Raw genomic sequence first — 15,223 nt, 5'->3', positions numbered from 1 at the left:
ATTTTCTGCGTTTTCCCGACCTGGATCTGATCCTGAAAAACTATGGTAAGTACTTCATATAATTATTAAATGTTGTATGTTGTGTGTTAAACAACCTCTGTGTATATATTGTATTTATTGTGTATTAGCACTATGATTCATAATGGTTTTTAAGTTTTTGGGGAGACTGTTAACTAATGTTGAAGTACTTTAGTTTATAAAGGGATGGAGTCTCACACAGTGTCTGTGAAGGTGTGTGTGTATGTGTGTGTGTGTGTGACTGTGTGATCCTGTCCTCCTCCCCCTTCCTGCCATCTTATCAGTAGAGAGAGGGGGGATGGAATTTAAAAACAGTTACCTTACACTTGTATTGTTCCCTCTAAAACACATTGTCAGTAAAGTTGGGGGAGACTGTCTTTGGGAAAGTACCCCTCTATGTACAAATAATGTGGTGTAGATTTTTAATCAAATCTTTTTTGTGTGTGTCTCAGTTCAGGAAAGTCTGAACCAAATACGAATTGGAATATTAGAGAGGCTTAACTCTTTTGGTGGAACCCCATATGATTCATTCCCTGTGGAAAGTGAGTAAATATGTATTTAAAACTGTATGTGTTTGTATCTAGCTTATTTTTAAAATCAAATATGTTTTTTTTTTTGCTGATGTGTAAAATATCCAAAATAACCATCTGTATTGGTGTGCCGTATCAACTCCGGATGGAAATGGAGAAATGATTGCTGAAAAATGGCTGTCCCTCAACAACCACATTATAAACATTCACACCAAACAGGGCAGAGTGTTCGAGAAATGTGCCCATGGTCGGCTGCCTGCAGCTCAGAACCGCAAGAAAAAATGGCTCAAAGCAGGTAATAATATTTTCTACGACAATGGACAACACATCACATTTTGTGTTGGAATGTTTTTGTGTCTTCAGTAAAGAAAAATGATATGCAGTGAAGAACTAATATTTTTTCTATTATCGTGTATCCTATATCCTTTTTTGATTGTGTATTTTCAGATTCAGTGCCAGCACTAAAGCTGAAAAAAGTTGTCAGCCAGATAGCTTTTGTCAGAGATGTCAAGAAGATGTCACCTTCACAGCAAACCTACGGGGTGGAAGTATACCACAGTATAGTCAACCAGTTTGCCCCAAAGATGTATGCATACTTGTACACTGGCATGTATTGCAGGTAAAGTATAATATGAATCTCATCAGAAAATACTAGAGACTTCAACTTTATTTGCTTATTTATCTATTTGCCAAGTGTGCCTGCTACATTATCTCTCTCTCTTTCTCTCTCTATACAATACAATACATGTATTTATTTTGTAGGTTGATCCTAGCAGCACTGCACTACAATGAGAACTCTGGCAGGAAGCATGCCAAAACCAGTACAGGACAACTCCAATACACTGTGAAATTCCCCAAAGCAAAGAAAGGTGGTCATGTAGTTAGACGTGTGAATACAGCAGCTACATATGGTAAGAAAGTGAAAGTGAGAGTATAATAACATTAATTATACCGTTTTACCAAATTAATGAAAAATATTCAATCTTGGACAACATTATTGTCAGTTTCAACTACAATGATTAATTATGAAAAGTGCCTCAGGGCATGCTATGCATAATTTGGGCACTAGAAAATATAGTATATAATTCTTGATTATAAAACATATTTTTTGCAGAGTATGTTACCGAACTCTTGACCGAGACTCTACGCTTGTGCGAAAACAATGTCGATGAGGAAGCTTTCGATGTCCCAGATCCACTCAGCAGTCGGTGGGAAAAACCAGACAAGAGAGAGGCTGTTGTGCTGTTTAGAAGCAGATTTAATCACTGAACTGACAATCAGTTTTGTTATTGACTCTAATCAAGTGCTGGATACTTGAACGACGTGTATATGTCAGATGGAAACGTCGCCTGGATCTTTTTAATGGTACATGATGGCAGTGGGATTCTGTGGTTCTTACCAAGTATTCCCCAGCAAAATCTCACTAGCTGGCGGTATGCCACATAGCGATACATTCTGTAAAATACAAGATCATAAATGTCAATGGTCATCACTTCAACCTTATTTGCTTATTTATCTATTTATTCTGTAACTTTGCCAGAGTGACCATTAGACTTCCCAAAAATACATCAACGTTTCTGAGCTCTACACATTTGTGAACACAAGTAACTTACTTACGTGGTTGATCACCTGCTTGTTGTCTGTCCCTCTTTGAATAATGATGGTAGGCTGTCTGCAACACCCAAACATCCAGACAATTTGATTGGAATCCTGGGTGATCTATTACGCAGGTTATGTTTGCACCATCTCCCTCATATTCATTGAATTCCTCCATTTTGGCCATCATGAAATTCTTTTCTTGGCAGCATTGGCACTCTTCAATTGTTTCCATGATTGTACATTTTTCAAAAAATAGTTGAGAAATAATTGCATTTTTAGGAGGAGACCTACTTCTGTGGTGAGTTCCAAGCCTAGCAGAGTGTGATGCAGTTACCTGAGCCAAGTGTCTATGAATTATAATCAAATGTATACCAGTCTGTGTTCTGTTGCCTGAGCCAAGTCTGCCTACTATGTATTATTATTTATTTACTATATATGAACCAGTGGTTGCGTTAGACTTTTTCGTTGTCCGTCATTTTGACGGACAGGATTATAAAATTTCCCTTCATAATCCATTATTACCCGTCATTTTATTTTCATGTTTTAATGATGAGACATATTTAATATTTATGTTTGGGTACTAAGCAGCAAATGTTCATTCATTCCTTTTTTTATGGTTCATACAGAACTTTTAAGGGCATGGAGAAAAACCGAGACACCGACCGTGCGTTCACTTTTCATGTCAAAACGAATATGAATGATTTATTTTTCCTTGCCACTTGCTTGCCCCTCTGCTGCTGGCTGAACGTTGTCAATTTTAGTCTTACTGGCTAGTCCTTCATCCTCCACTGCATCAATCCCTCTTTTTTCACCTCGTTTATCCACACCATCACAATTACTGGGCTTATTAAAAAAGCTTCGGACATTTTGCGATTGCTAAAGCCGGTTAAACAACGAGGTAATCAACAAGGTCAAATACCAGACTAGACAATAGCTACTTAATATACACACACTCGCCACCAACTGGACAGGGGTGTGAATGACTAAATAATAGTTACAGTAGAGTAGCTACAGTAGATCACCCTCAGTCTACCTGGCCACTAAGGATGTAATATAATGTGGGCCGCTGGTGGACATTTTGGTGCTGTTCCGAGTTGTGTTCTAATCTGTCAAAAATGACGGACTGCTTTCAGATTTTTCCGTCATTCTTGGAAAAATTCCGTCATAGACGGAAAATATTCGGTTAACGCGACCTCTGATATGAACATCTCTATGAATTATAATTAAATGTATACCAGTCTGAGTTCTGTTGCCTGAGCCAAGTGTGCCTGCTATTTATTATTATTTATTTACTATTTATTGAGAATCTCTATGAATTAAAGTCAAATGTATATACCAGTCTGTGTTCTGTTGCCGCACCGGATCTCCGCCAAATCCAGGATCATCATCCCCATGTTCGCTCCCGTCTGTATCTCTACCGCTACTTGAATACTGTGGCTCAAACTGGTATGGTTCCACCACGTTAGACTCGCCCGCATGATCTGATTCCACCACACCGGCATCCTCTTCAATAAAATCCTCCTCTTCTTGAAAGTGCACCGAGTCTATTGACGACTCACTGTCACTCGATTCTGTCGAAATATCCGAGCCAGAATCCGACATCAGCCATATAGTTTGTGTATTATTCAACAAGTGTTCGACTCGTGACGTACCGTGATGTGCGTGACGTCACTAACCGGCGAAAGCTGTTTGGTCCGGAGCGGTCGTGTAACATCGGTAGCGAGCATGGAAAGTTGAAATTGATTTTCTGTGGGCGTTAAAGGATAAATCCTGATCAAATATAACACCAAGATTCCTTACAGTCTCACTGGAGGCCAAATTAATGCCATCCATAGTTAGTATATCTTTAGATAATTTGTTTAGTAGATTCTTTGGGCCGAGTACAATAACTTCAGTTTTGGCCGTGTTTAACATCAAAAAGTTTAAAGTCATCCATGTTTTTAAGTCCTTGAGGCAGTCTTGAATTTTATTTAGATGATTAATTTCATCAGGCTTGATTGATAAATATAGTTGAGTATCATCCTCATAACAATGAAAATGTACAGAATCATTCCTTATAATATTGCCTAACGGAAGCATATTTAATGTGAACAAAATAGGTCCAAGCACTGAGCCCTGTGGCACTCCATGGCTAACTTTGGTTTGCATGGAAGATTCATCGTTGACACATACAAACTGAGAGCGTTCAGATAGATAGGACCTAAACCAGCCTAAAGCGGTTCCCTTTTATTCCAACTAAGTGCTCCAGTCCTTCATGCCATCATCATCCTCAAGATTAATGTGAGCTGCCTGTAGAGCCTCCCAAGTGTCAGTGAGTGCATTGCACAGAGTGTTGAGGTACTCCTTTATGTTCTCTGATAATTCCTCATGCTCCAGAATATTTGTCAACGTTGCTGGATCAGAACCTCTCTCCAGAGCAGGATGCAGTGCACGCCCCGCCTGTAGTGCTTCCCTCGTAGTGCTTGTTCAACAGACTCCTCCATTATTACCCCTGCTGTGACCAGAGTGTCTGCCATGCCAGATCCCTTAAATCTCTTGTAGATAGCATAGATGTAGGACATCTGCTGATGAGAATTCAGAATTGGGATGAGGCCCTTGTACATTTCCGAATTCTCCGCCTTCAACTGAACTATTGTCTTGTAGGTGGGCAAGTCACCAATGAGAAAAGAGAAGGGAATATTCTTCTTGCGCATGGCTTCCACTAGTTTCACCATAATGTCATACACCACTGACTTGCTTGGAGGTTCATTGTAGGTTGTGTGGTAGTAAGGCAGTGGTTCTCAAAGTGGGGGGCGCGACCCCCCTGGGGGGTGCAGAGCATAGCCGCGGGAAGTCATTTTGCTCAGGGGGTGCTGCCAAAAGTGGGGAGGTAGCCGCTTAAAAAAAAAAAAAAAAAGGCGGTGCCGGGCCGGGCCCAGCTGTCAGCGATACGAGCCGCATACATTGTTTGTTAAAGGCGAGACACGGCAGGCAAAAACATCGTTTTTCATGCACTGGTCAATTTTGAGATGTTGTGCTATTTTGATTCCATAACATGTTTTCTTTCAGGCTTTTGGAAGTAAAACGTACAAAATACACATTTAAAATGTTCATTTTACTATAGTTTGTCTATTTGCGTCTGTATATTTCTCCTAAATTCACCAAAAGTTAGCATTCTAATGTAACATAAAGTACCGCGACCGCTGTTTGCACAATGTCATCGTTGGAAAGCTCCGTCTCTCCTGCACAATCTCATCGGATCCAAATATGGTCATTTCCTTTGTATCAGCAACCAATCGTGAAAGTACAAAAGGGTCTTAAACCAAGAAACGAAATCTCATTGGCTGGTGTCAACTTCTGACAACGTGATTCGTTCAGATGCGTCACGTGATGTGCTAAAACACTTCCTGGTTAGCTTTCCGCTAGAAATTTAGATCTCAAAATGGCAAAAAAACGGCGAAAAAAACGTTCACAGAGAAGACAACAACAATTGTCACTTGCACGAAGCAAGGTTATACAAAAAACAAATGACCCCGAACATGAAATACCTTCACGGAGTGCGTCGATGCGCAAGCTGTCATCCAACGAACAGGAGGGTTTAGCTAGCGCCTCACTGCAATCTTTAAAGGTCGTTTTCTCAAAATGAGTTTTTTCTCCTACTCTGAGTTCGAAATGTCCACTTCAGTTGCACTTACATACACCAAACCTTCCAGTTATATTCCTATCAATATTATGAAGGCTTTTACAGAAGGGTTTGTTCATATATCATTCATAGCCTGAATTATATAAGATGTTATACCTAGAAACATGGCGAAAATTGATATTTTAGGGCTGTTGACAGTATTTTCCGATTTATGGAGTGATCAAAAGAGATATCCAAAATCCCTTCAGTAAAAGCCTTAGATACTAATATGACTACAAAATGAAACGAGAATTTTGAACCTGGCTTTATCCAAAGTTCAGATTTCGGTTCCTGAAATGTGTTAAAATATGCGCAAATTTAATGAGATAATGGCTCATTTGCATATTCAGAAAACTTATAATATAAGAAACTATTGCCTTATTATAGGTAATTAACTGGAGAAATTACCCTATTCACCTGGGGTGTCTCGCCTTAACTTTAATAAACCATTAGCCTATAGACCTTAGCAACAGCTGCACATGCCCACATGCTAACTATGGGTCTTACAAACCTACATAACATAACAAATAGTCAGAAAATATTATTTACAATATTAATAAAACTATGAATTCAATTGTAACTGATTGACAAGGCAAAACACTGCACAGCGGCAGCAGCATTAAAGGAAACATATCGTCTTACCTTGTGTTGGGGCTTCACAAAACTCCAAATGTATCCTGGGGTGGCACTAATGAAGACCCTCATTAGAGCAGATACATCCACATTGTTCAAAATGTTACTATGGACATGCATTAAAGTCAGATGTGTCAGTCTCTTCTGTGTCATATTACTCTAGTTGTAGAGGTGGTGGGCTGAGGAGTCCACTCTTTTTATTGCGTTGTTTGTTGGAGAACAAAATCCAAAATCCTTTTTTGCGCCATTCTAGAAAGTTGTCACTCTGCAGTGTGTGTGTCGCGTCAATTACGTCACTCTCCCACGACCTACGACCTAGATGAATCGGATTTTATTTATTTGGAAAATAAATTCAAGCCACCTGATATATACAAATATATACTATGACTATTATATGCTACTGTATACAGCTAATTTTATTTTAAGTAAAATCATAACTATTTTATGTAGTTTAATCATTTTTATTTAGGTGGTCACTCAGTTTTTCAAATGTACACCACTTGCCAACAGGGGGTGCTGCAGCACCCCCAGCACCCCTACTTCCTGCGGCTATGGCGCAGAGGCATGCCAGGGGGGGCGCGAGAGACCAGGAGGAAAAATTGTTATAAAAAAATAAATAAAAATCTTGATTGGAAAAATTATTGATTTGAAAATAATAGATGCAGTACAGTACTTTTACGTCTGGGTCTCTGTGTTTCATTAAAGCTTGACTCTGTGTGTGTGTGTGTGTGTGTGTGTGTGTGTGTGTGTGTGTGTGTGTGTGTGTGTGTGTGTGTGTGTGTGTGTGTGTGTGTGTGTGTGTGTGTGTGTGTGTGTGGTGTGTGTGTGTGTGTGTGTGTGTGTGTGTGTGTGTGTGTGTGTGTGTGGGTGTGTGTGTGTGTGTGTGTGTGTGTGTGTGTGTGTGGAACGAGCCATTTTGTGTGCGCGAGCGAGAGAGAGAGCACACCGGTACCGGAGATCGTTGTTGTTAGCTTCTGGTGCTAGCGAGCTACGCTAACAGATATAAGGAGTTTTTTCAACAACAAAGTGGAGGAGAGTCCTCTCCTGTCAGACTGAGAGACTCAGTGAGCTAAAGGACTCTCTCAGTGTTATCTCAGTGGGTCTCAAATGTTTTGGTCACCATTAATGTAAACAATTATTTCCGAGGCACACGTTTATATGATCATTATAGTTATACAAAAATAAGAGAATAAATGAAAAACAGGTATGAAATACTATATGACAGTAAAAAAAGAATAAAGTTTAAAAGGGTGATTTGTAAAATATCCATAAAGAAAAAGTAAATCTGTTTATAGTTCTGTTTCATATGTGTTGAGAGATGTATCCATAGATCTTGTTGCTCTCAAAGTGCACCAGATTGATGCATTTAACTTCAATATTTAAATATAAATCTTCCCGGGGGAACTTGCCCCCCGACCCCCCTATGTGAGGTCCACACACCACCTGTAAAAATAGCACTTGACCCCTGCTTACACCTATATGCCGTGAGCTGATTATCGTGCCTTCATTGTAACAGTTGTGCGTACACTGTGTATTTGCGTGTGGATTGTTGCAGTAGAAAATTCCACTGTAGCGACCGGTACATTAATGGGAAACCCTAAATGTTTGAGCACCCTCTATGAAACGTCAAGCTACCCCACAGCACCCCCAAAAGAAATCTCTGGCGCCGCCACTGAGCCTGACTATTTGTGATGGGGGGGCCCAACTTTTTTTTTTCTCCAAAGGGGGGGCCTGACAGAAAAGGTTTGAGAACCACTGTAGTAAAGCTTGCTCTTGTTGGGCGGTGTATGACGGCAGGACTGGGCACCACTGTATGCCGGAACTTGCTGCTCATGAGGTGGTGGTCTTGTACCATTATTGTTTACGCGAGACAGTGCATGTATCACACAGCGAGCACGCTGCAGAACTGTGCCGTTCACTGGTGGATCTACCCTGGTACGAGCTGGTGGCTCACTCTTTCTGCCAGGGGGGCATCTGTACTGGTGAACATTTGTCAGCTCCATACACTTTTGCTTCAGCTATGCAGAGATTTCTTTCTTCTTGATTAGCCTTACAGCAGGCTCTTCATCTGGCTTCTTTTCATAGCTCTCTGGCTGCACGAACATAACATTTGTTCGATGTGCTCCAGTTGAGTTGCCTGTCAAGGTATCAATCTTGAAGTCATTGTTGTCGACGATCACAATGGCTGGCTTGCTCTCTGCAATCTCCTGTGGGCAGGTTGCTGATGCCTCAAGATCCATCAGAGCCCAGTGTTCATAGAGGAGAAGTGTGTCTGCATAGCTGATGCTGACACCACTCTTGTGCAGAGTTTCTACCAGATCTTTTCTCTCAGGCTGTTTTAGCCAGGTCAAAAGCTTCAACAGCAACTCACATACTTCTTCGCCTTCCTCGAGATGATCAATGCGAGGTGGCCAGGGGACAGTAGTTGTGTCTTTGGCTGATAACCGCTGTGCCAGGTTCTGGAGCAGCTACTCATCACTGATGCCAAGGGATGAGATGGCAGCCTCAATGTAGTCACCTCCTCCCCCAACATCATAGACCCACTGGCTCTTGTTCATTTGATTTCTCTCTTTGAAGCCAATTGTCTCTTGATACTCATTAATGAGCAGGCCCTTGACATACAACGATTTGACATCACCCACTTCATAGCCATAGTCACCGACAATGCGTTTGTATTCTGCTAAAAGAGACAGCAGTGAACGGATCTCTCGCTCAGTGAAGATGATGGAATCCACGTGTCTAAAGAATAAATTCCTTGCCTCTGAGAGACACATTCGAAGATGCATTGTATCATCTGGCTTGAAGTGTGTGGTTGACGTACTTCCTCCAACAAGCATGGTGATACATTATATCATTTGCGAAAGGATCAGACGTTGACTCGAGCCGTGTGAGGCGATCCCTCAGGTCCACATCTTCTATTAGGACTGGGTGGCGCTTGAAAGAGCGCCATGCTGAGTGGGTGTTGAGTCTGAACAGTTTACCCCGCACTCTATTCGGGTGCTTCATGTCCACACCCTGCATGCACCATACACATTTAGTTCTGTCATTGAGAGTTCCACCCACTGATGAGGCAATGGTCCGTCTGTCTTATCATCACGCGCTTGCATTTCAGAACTTGATGTTTGACTCGAACACTGAGCACTTTCTTTGTTTTTGCGCTGTCTGGCTTTTTCAAGCTTGTCTGAAGATGACATTGAGATATAACATGACTGATGCATGTAATGACCTCCCTTCTTGACTTTATTTGCCAGACACACGCGCTGAACACAAATGCAGAGGTGAACACTGAACACACATGCAGAGGTGAACACAGAACACACATGCAGAGGTGAACACAGAACACACATGCAGAGGTGAACACAAGACAACATTAGCACGACCAGTAATCCTACAAGCTGTCATCACTACCCTCCTGACTGTTCTCCTCACTGTCTTACTCTGTCAGACATGGTAGCTGATGATGTAGGCCTACTACTTTCTCTCTGGTTGAGTCTGCGATTAGCTGCTTGCATCCACAAGCAGTGGCACAGAGGGGGAAGACCTCCGGTCACACATGTAAGGGCGGTAACACGAGCAATTTGTCTAAACATTTAGCAAAAGTGCACCACATTCAGACGGAGGAATGCACCGGGTTCCACTGTCTTTCTAGCAGCTCTGTAGCCCCATCCACGAGTAACGTTTCCACGTCAGGTGTTATGTATGCTAGCAGCAACACACGGAGTTAACTCAATGATACAAACATGGGTTAATGATTAGAGGAAACTGAGTTATTTAGTTTGTTAAAGTTTCAGCTATTCTGTTTACAGTTCTGTCATCAGATTATTTAATATGATTTGTTAAAACATTGTTGTTTCTTTTGAGGTGAAATATTATTTATTTAATTTAAATAAAAAGCAATGTTAATTTTGTAAACAATTTGTTAATTTAATATTATATGTATTTTTGAATCAAGTATTAATCTTTATTGTCTTCATTGTTAGTTTCCACATGCCTAAAACAACCTCAAGCTAAATCTAAAAGTTGATGGCTAAATAAGAGCGCTTGAGAAATTGTGCAAGGCATACAGTAATAGTCTGAATAGTCGATTAGTCGTTTCATTAATCGATAGATTAATTGATTATCAAATTAGTAGTTTGTTGCAGCCCTATTGTAGTTATCCCATGTATAAATAAAACGTGTTATTCAGCAACCCTTGCAATTTGGGATTTTATTTTTGGTTGGTAGACCTCGGTGAGCTGGTCATTTCAAAAGTAGCTCACCAGCCAAAAAAGTGTGGGCACCCCTGATCTAAACACTCAGAGTCCTTTACCTCACTGAGCTGTAGTATCAGCCTCTCAGTCTGACTGGAGAGGACTCTCCCTCCACATCATTCTAGAAACATCTTCTTCTTATATCCGTTAGAGCAGCTAGCACCAGATACTAATAACAACAGCGCCGGAACCGGTGCACCCTCCCTCGCTCCCACGCTCACTTGCACTTTGGCTGTGAGCTGCGGGTGCCAGACAGGGGCGGCGCCAGGGGGGAGCTAGTGGGTGCTGTAGCACCCCCCAGGATTGCCAAAGCACCCCCTAAGCACCCCCAAGAAATATGTGTTTTTTTTTTCTTTTTTCGAAAATTATTATTTTTATTAAATTAAATCAGAAAAATTATTGATTACATCATTGCAAATGTGAAACAAACAAATGTTTGACCAAAAACATAAAGCCAACACAGGTGATATGATTAGGCCAATGGCCAGCACCCATTAGATTTTTGACCTACCCATAGGGTAAATTACTTTGTGACACTTGAGTGACTTCCTGTTAGCTGGAGCCCCACATTATTTGCTAACAGCAAAGTGACAAATGGATCGTTTTTTAGTCCTTAAACGTCCACATGTGGACACTCAATCAAAACCAACTGGGATTGGGATTCTGCACATAATAGGCCTCATGAGTACAAGTAGCTTACTTCTGGGTCTCTGTGTTTCATTCAAGCTCTGCTCTGTGTGTGTGTGGCACGAGCCATTTTGTGTGCGTGCGCGAGCGAGCGAGAGAGAGCTCGCGCACCGGTGGGTATCTACCGGAGATCGTTGTGGTTAGCATCTGGTGCTAGCTAGCCAAGCTAACGGATATAAGGAGCTTTTTCAACAACAAGGTGGAGGGAGAACTCTCTCCTGTCAGACGGAGAGTCTCAGGTAACCTCAGCTCAGGTGAAGTAAAGGACTCTCAGTGTTTAGATAGTTAACTTTAGTCTAGTTATCTCAGTGGGTCTCAAACGGTTTGTTTTAAAAGGGGAGTGATTTGTAAAATATCTATAAAGAAATAGAAAATCTGTTTACAGTTCTGTTTCATATGTATGTTGAGAGATGTATCCATAGATCTCTTCATTTTGCTCTCAAAGTGCACCAGATTGATGCTTTTAACTTCAATATTTAAAAAAAAATCTTCCCGGGGAGCATGCCCCCGGACCCCACTAGAGAAAGTGAGGACCCTCATAGAGGAGGTGAGGTCCACTCCCCACTTGTAAAAATAGCACTTTACCCCTGCTTACACCTATATGCCGTGAGCTGATTATCGAGCCTTCATTGTAACAGTCGGGGGTACACTGTGTGTGCGTGTGGGGAGTGTTGCAGTAGAAAATTCAACTGTAGCACTGGTGTATTAATGGGAAACCCTTAATGTTTGAGCACCCTCTATGAAACGTCAAGCTACCCCACAGCCATAGAGAAAATCTCTGGCGCCGCCACTGGTGCCAGATAATAATAATAATAATAATAATAGATTTAATTTGTTAGCGCTTTTACAGGTGCTCAAAGACGCTTTACAGATATAGTGAAGGGAAAAGAAAAGGAAGGAACAACAACTAAATATATAGTTAAAGTTAAAGTCAAATAATACAAAAACAATCACACATTAAAAGCCAGGTTGAAGAGGTGATTTTTTGTGAGTTTAAGAAATAATTTTAAGATAAGCCAACATCCCCCATTTTCATCACTTACAGCGCCCATCGTACAGGGCAAATGAAACGTGTAACCTGGGTGAAATTATTGAACAGGGTGTTTACATTTAATTCCTAATTATGGAATATTGTTACATTCAAGGCCGAAAATCTAGGATTGAGCCCCAACGGTCAAAAATGTTTTTTTTTTTTCCCTCCCAGAGCTGCCAGACGCAGCGCATCCACAGATCTGGCGCCTAGTAGCGAACATCTATTAACGGCATGAGCTACGGGCGGCCCTGAGTTAACGGAAGGATAAAGAGAAAAGAGAGGAGGGAGAGGCGGAGAGGGTAGAAACGAGCTAGAGATGATGAGAGAAGAAGAGAACGAGAGAGATGTAGACAGAGAGGGAGAAGAGAGAGAGAGTAGAGAGAGAGGAGAGAGAGAGAGAGAGAAGAGTTGAGAGAGTCTAGAGAGAGGATAGGAGAAGAGATGAGGAGAGAGAGAGAGAGTAGAAGAGATTGACTAGGAGGAGAGATGAGGATAGAGGAGGCAAGGAGAGAGAGAGGAGTAACGTAGAGAGAGAGAGAGAGGATGAAGAGAGAGACGAGCTCTCTCTTTTCTCTCTCTCTCTCTCTCTACTCTCCTACTATCTCTTTTCTCTCTCTATCTTCTCCTCTCTCTCTCTCTCTCTCTCTCTCTCTCTCTCTCTCTCTCTCTCTCTGTAGAACTATGGAGCAGTGCACACGTAGACCTGGAAAAAAAATACAAAACTCAGTTAAAATATGTGGATAATAATAATTACATTACATTACATTACATTACATTGCATTTAGCTGACGCTTTTGTCCAAAGCGACTTACAATAAGTACATTCGACCAGGAAGACACAACCTTGAAGAAAACAGAATCATATAAGTATATCAGGTTTCATAGAGCCAAACATTTCAAGTGCTACTCAACTGGCTTTAGGTAATCCAGTCCTTTATTGGTATAAAAGTGCTTCGTTAATCGTTCTAACGCTCGAAGTGGAGTCGAAAGAGATGAGTTTTCAGTTTGCGCCGGAAGATGTGCAAGCTATCTGCCGTCCTGATGTCAATGGGGAGCTCATTCCACCATCTTGGAGCCAGGATAGCAAACCCACGTGTTTTCGCCGATGGGAACTTGGGTCCCCCTCGCAGCGAGGGCGCAACGAGTCGTTTGGCTGATGCAGAGCGTAGTGCACGCGCTGGGGTGTACGGTTTTAACCATGTCCTGGATGTAGGAAGGGCCAGATCCATTCGCAGCACGGTAAGCAAGTACCAGTGTCTTGAAGTGGATTCTAGCAGTTACCGGAAGCCAGTGAAGGGAGCGGAGGAGCGGAGTGGTGTGGGAGAATTTAGGAAGGTTGAAAACCAGACGAGCCGCTGCATTCTGGATGAGCTGCAGAGGTCGGATGGCACATGCAGGTAGACCAGCCAGGAGGGAGTTGCAGTAGTCTAGGCGTGAGATGACGAGAGCCTGGACCAGAACCTGAGTCGCTTTCTGAGTCAGCTGGGGACGTATCTTCCTGATGTTGTAAAGCGTGTATCTGCAGCAGCGGGTTGTAGCAGCGATGTTTGCAGTGAAGGACAGGTTGTTATCTAGGGTCACACCCAGATTCCTTGCAGTCTGAGTCGGGGAAACAACTGAGGTGCCGATGTTGATTGTCAGGTCAAGAGTTGGACAATCTTTTCCCGGGAGGAAGAGCAGCTCAGTCTTGTCAAGGTTGAGCTTGAGGTGGTGAGCAGACATCCACTGAGAGATGTCAGCTAGACAAGCAGAGATGCGTGCGACGACCTGGGTCTCTGAGCGGGGAAAGGACAGAATTAATTGGGTGTCGTCAGCGTAGCAGTGGTAAGAAAAACCATGCGGGCTAATGACTGATCCGAGAGAGTTTGTGTACAAGGAGAAGAGGAGGGGACCAAGAACAGAGCCCTGAGGGACCCCCGTAGTTAATTGACAAGGGTCGGACTCAGACCCTCTCCAAGTCACCCTGTAGGTACGGTCTTTCAGGTATGAGGTGAGGAGGGAAAGTGCAGAGCCAGAAACTCCAAGTTTTTGGAGAGTGCGAAGGAGGATCTGATGATTCACCGTGTCGAATGCAGCAGACAGGTCCAACAGGATGATGACAGAGGAGAGGGATGCAGTTTTGGCAGTGTGCAGTTCCTCCGTGACAGCAATGAGAGCAGTTTCTGTGGAGTGACCTGCCTTGAAACCAGACTGGTGCGGATCCAGAAGGTTGTTCTGATTGAGATAACAGGAGAGTTGTTTAAAGACAGCGCGTTCAAGTGATTTAGACAGGAACGGGAGGAGAGAGACAGGCCTGTAGTTTATAACATCAGACGGGTTGAGAGTGGGTTTCTTTAGGAGAGGGTTTACTCTTGCCTCCTTGAGACTGTTTGGAAAGTGACCAGAAGTTAGAGAAGTGTTGATGAAATGGGTGAGAAACGGTAGAATATCAGGAGCGATAGTCTGAAGGAGGTTTGAAGGGATAGGGTCCAGAGGACAGGTGGTAGGGCGGGCAGAGGTAATGAGGGTAAGAACCTCACTTGGAGAGAGAGGGGAAAAGGAGGTTAGTGTGTTGGTGGAAGGAAGGTCTGGTGACCCAGCGGTGAGTAAAGGTGAGTCAGAAAAAGAAGAGCGAATATCATTAACCTTTTTTTCAAAGTGGGTAACAAAGTCGCTTGACAGAAGTGAGGAGGGGGGAGGAGCTTTTGGAGGGTCCAAGAGGGTGGAGAAGATGGAAAATAGTTTTTTAGGATTGGAATAGGAAGATTGGATCTTATCTTGAAAGAAAGTGCTTTTTGCCTGAGAGATCGAAGCAGAGAAAGAGGAGAGGAGAG

The 15,223-nt window shown here is 42.4% G+C and overlaps 1 protein-coding gene across 1 annotated transcript; it reads left to right on the top strand.

The window, feature by feature from the left end:
- The first annotated feature begins 707 nt into the window (after positions 1–707).
- LOC117541510 lies at positions 708–1,948 on the top strand. Its single transcript, XM_034208696.1, has 4 exons — positions 708–843; positions 996–1,167; positions 1,311–1,459; positions 1,663–1,948. The coding sequence occupies exons 1-4, from the start codon at positions 708–710 to the stop codon at positions 1,815–1,817; spliced, it is 612 nt and encodes a 203-aa protein (XP_034064587.1). The 3' UTR covers positions 1,818–1,948.
- Positions 1,949–15,223: the final 13,275 nt, after the last annotated feature.

The sequence above is a fragment of the Gymnodraco acuticeps genome, unplaced genomic scaffold, assembly GCF_902827175.1.
Source record: "Gymnodraco acuticeps unplaced genomic scaffold, fGymAcu1.1, whole genome shotgun sequence".
Classification (NCBI taxonomy): domain Eukaryota; kingdom Metazoa; phylum Chordata; class Actinopteri; order Perciformes; family Bathydraconidae; genus Gymnodraco; species Gymnodraco acuticeps.
This window is presented reverse-complemented; position numbering and strand designations above follow the sequence as displayed.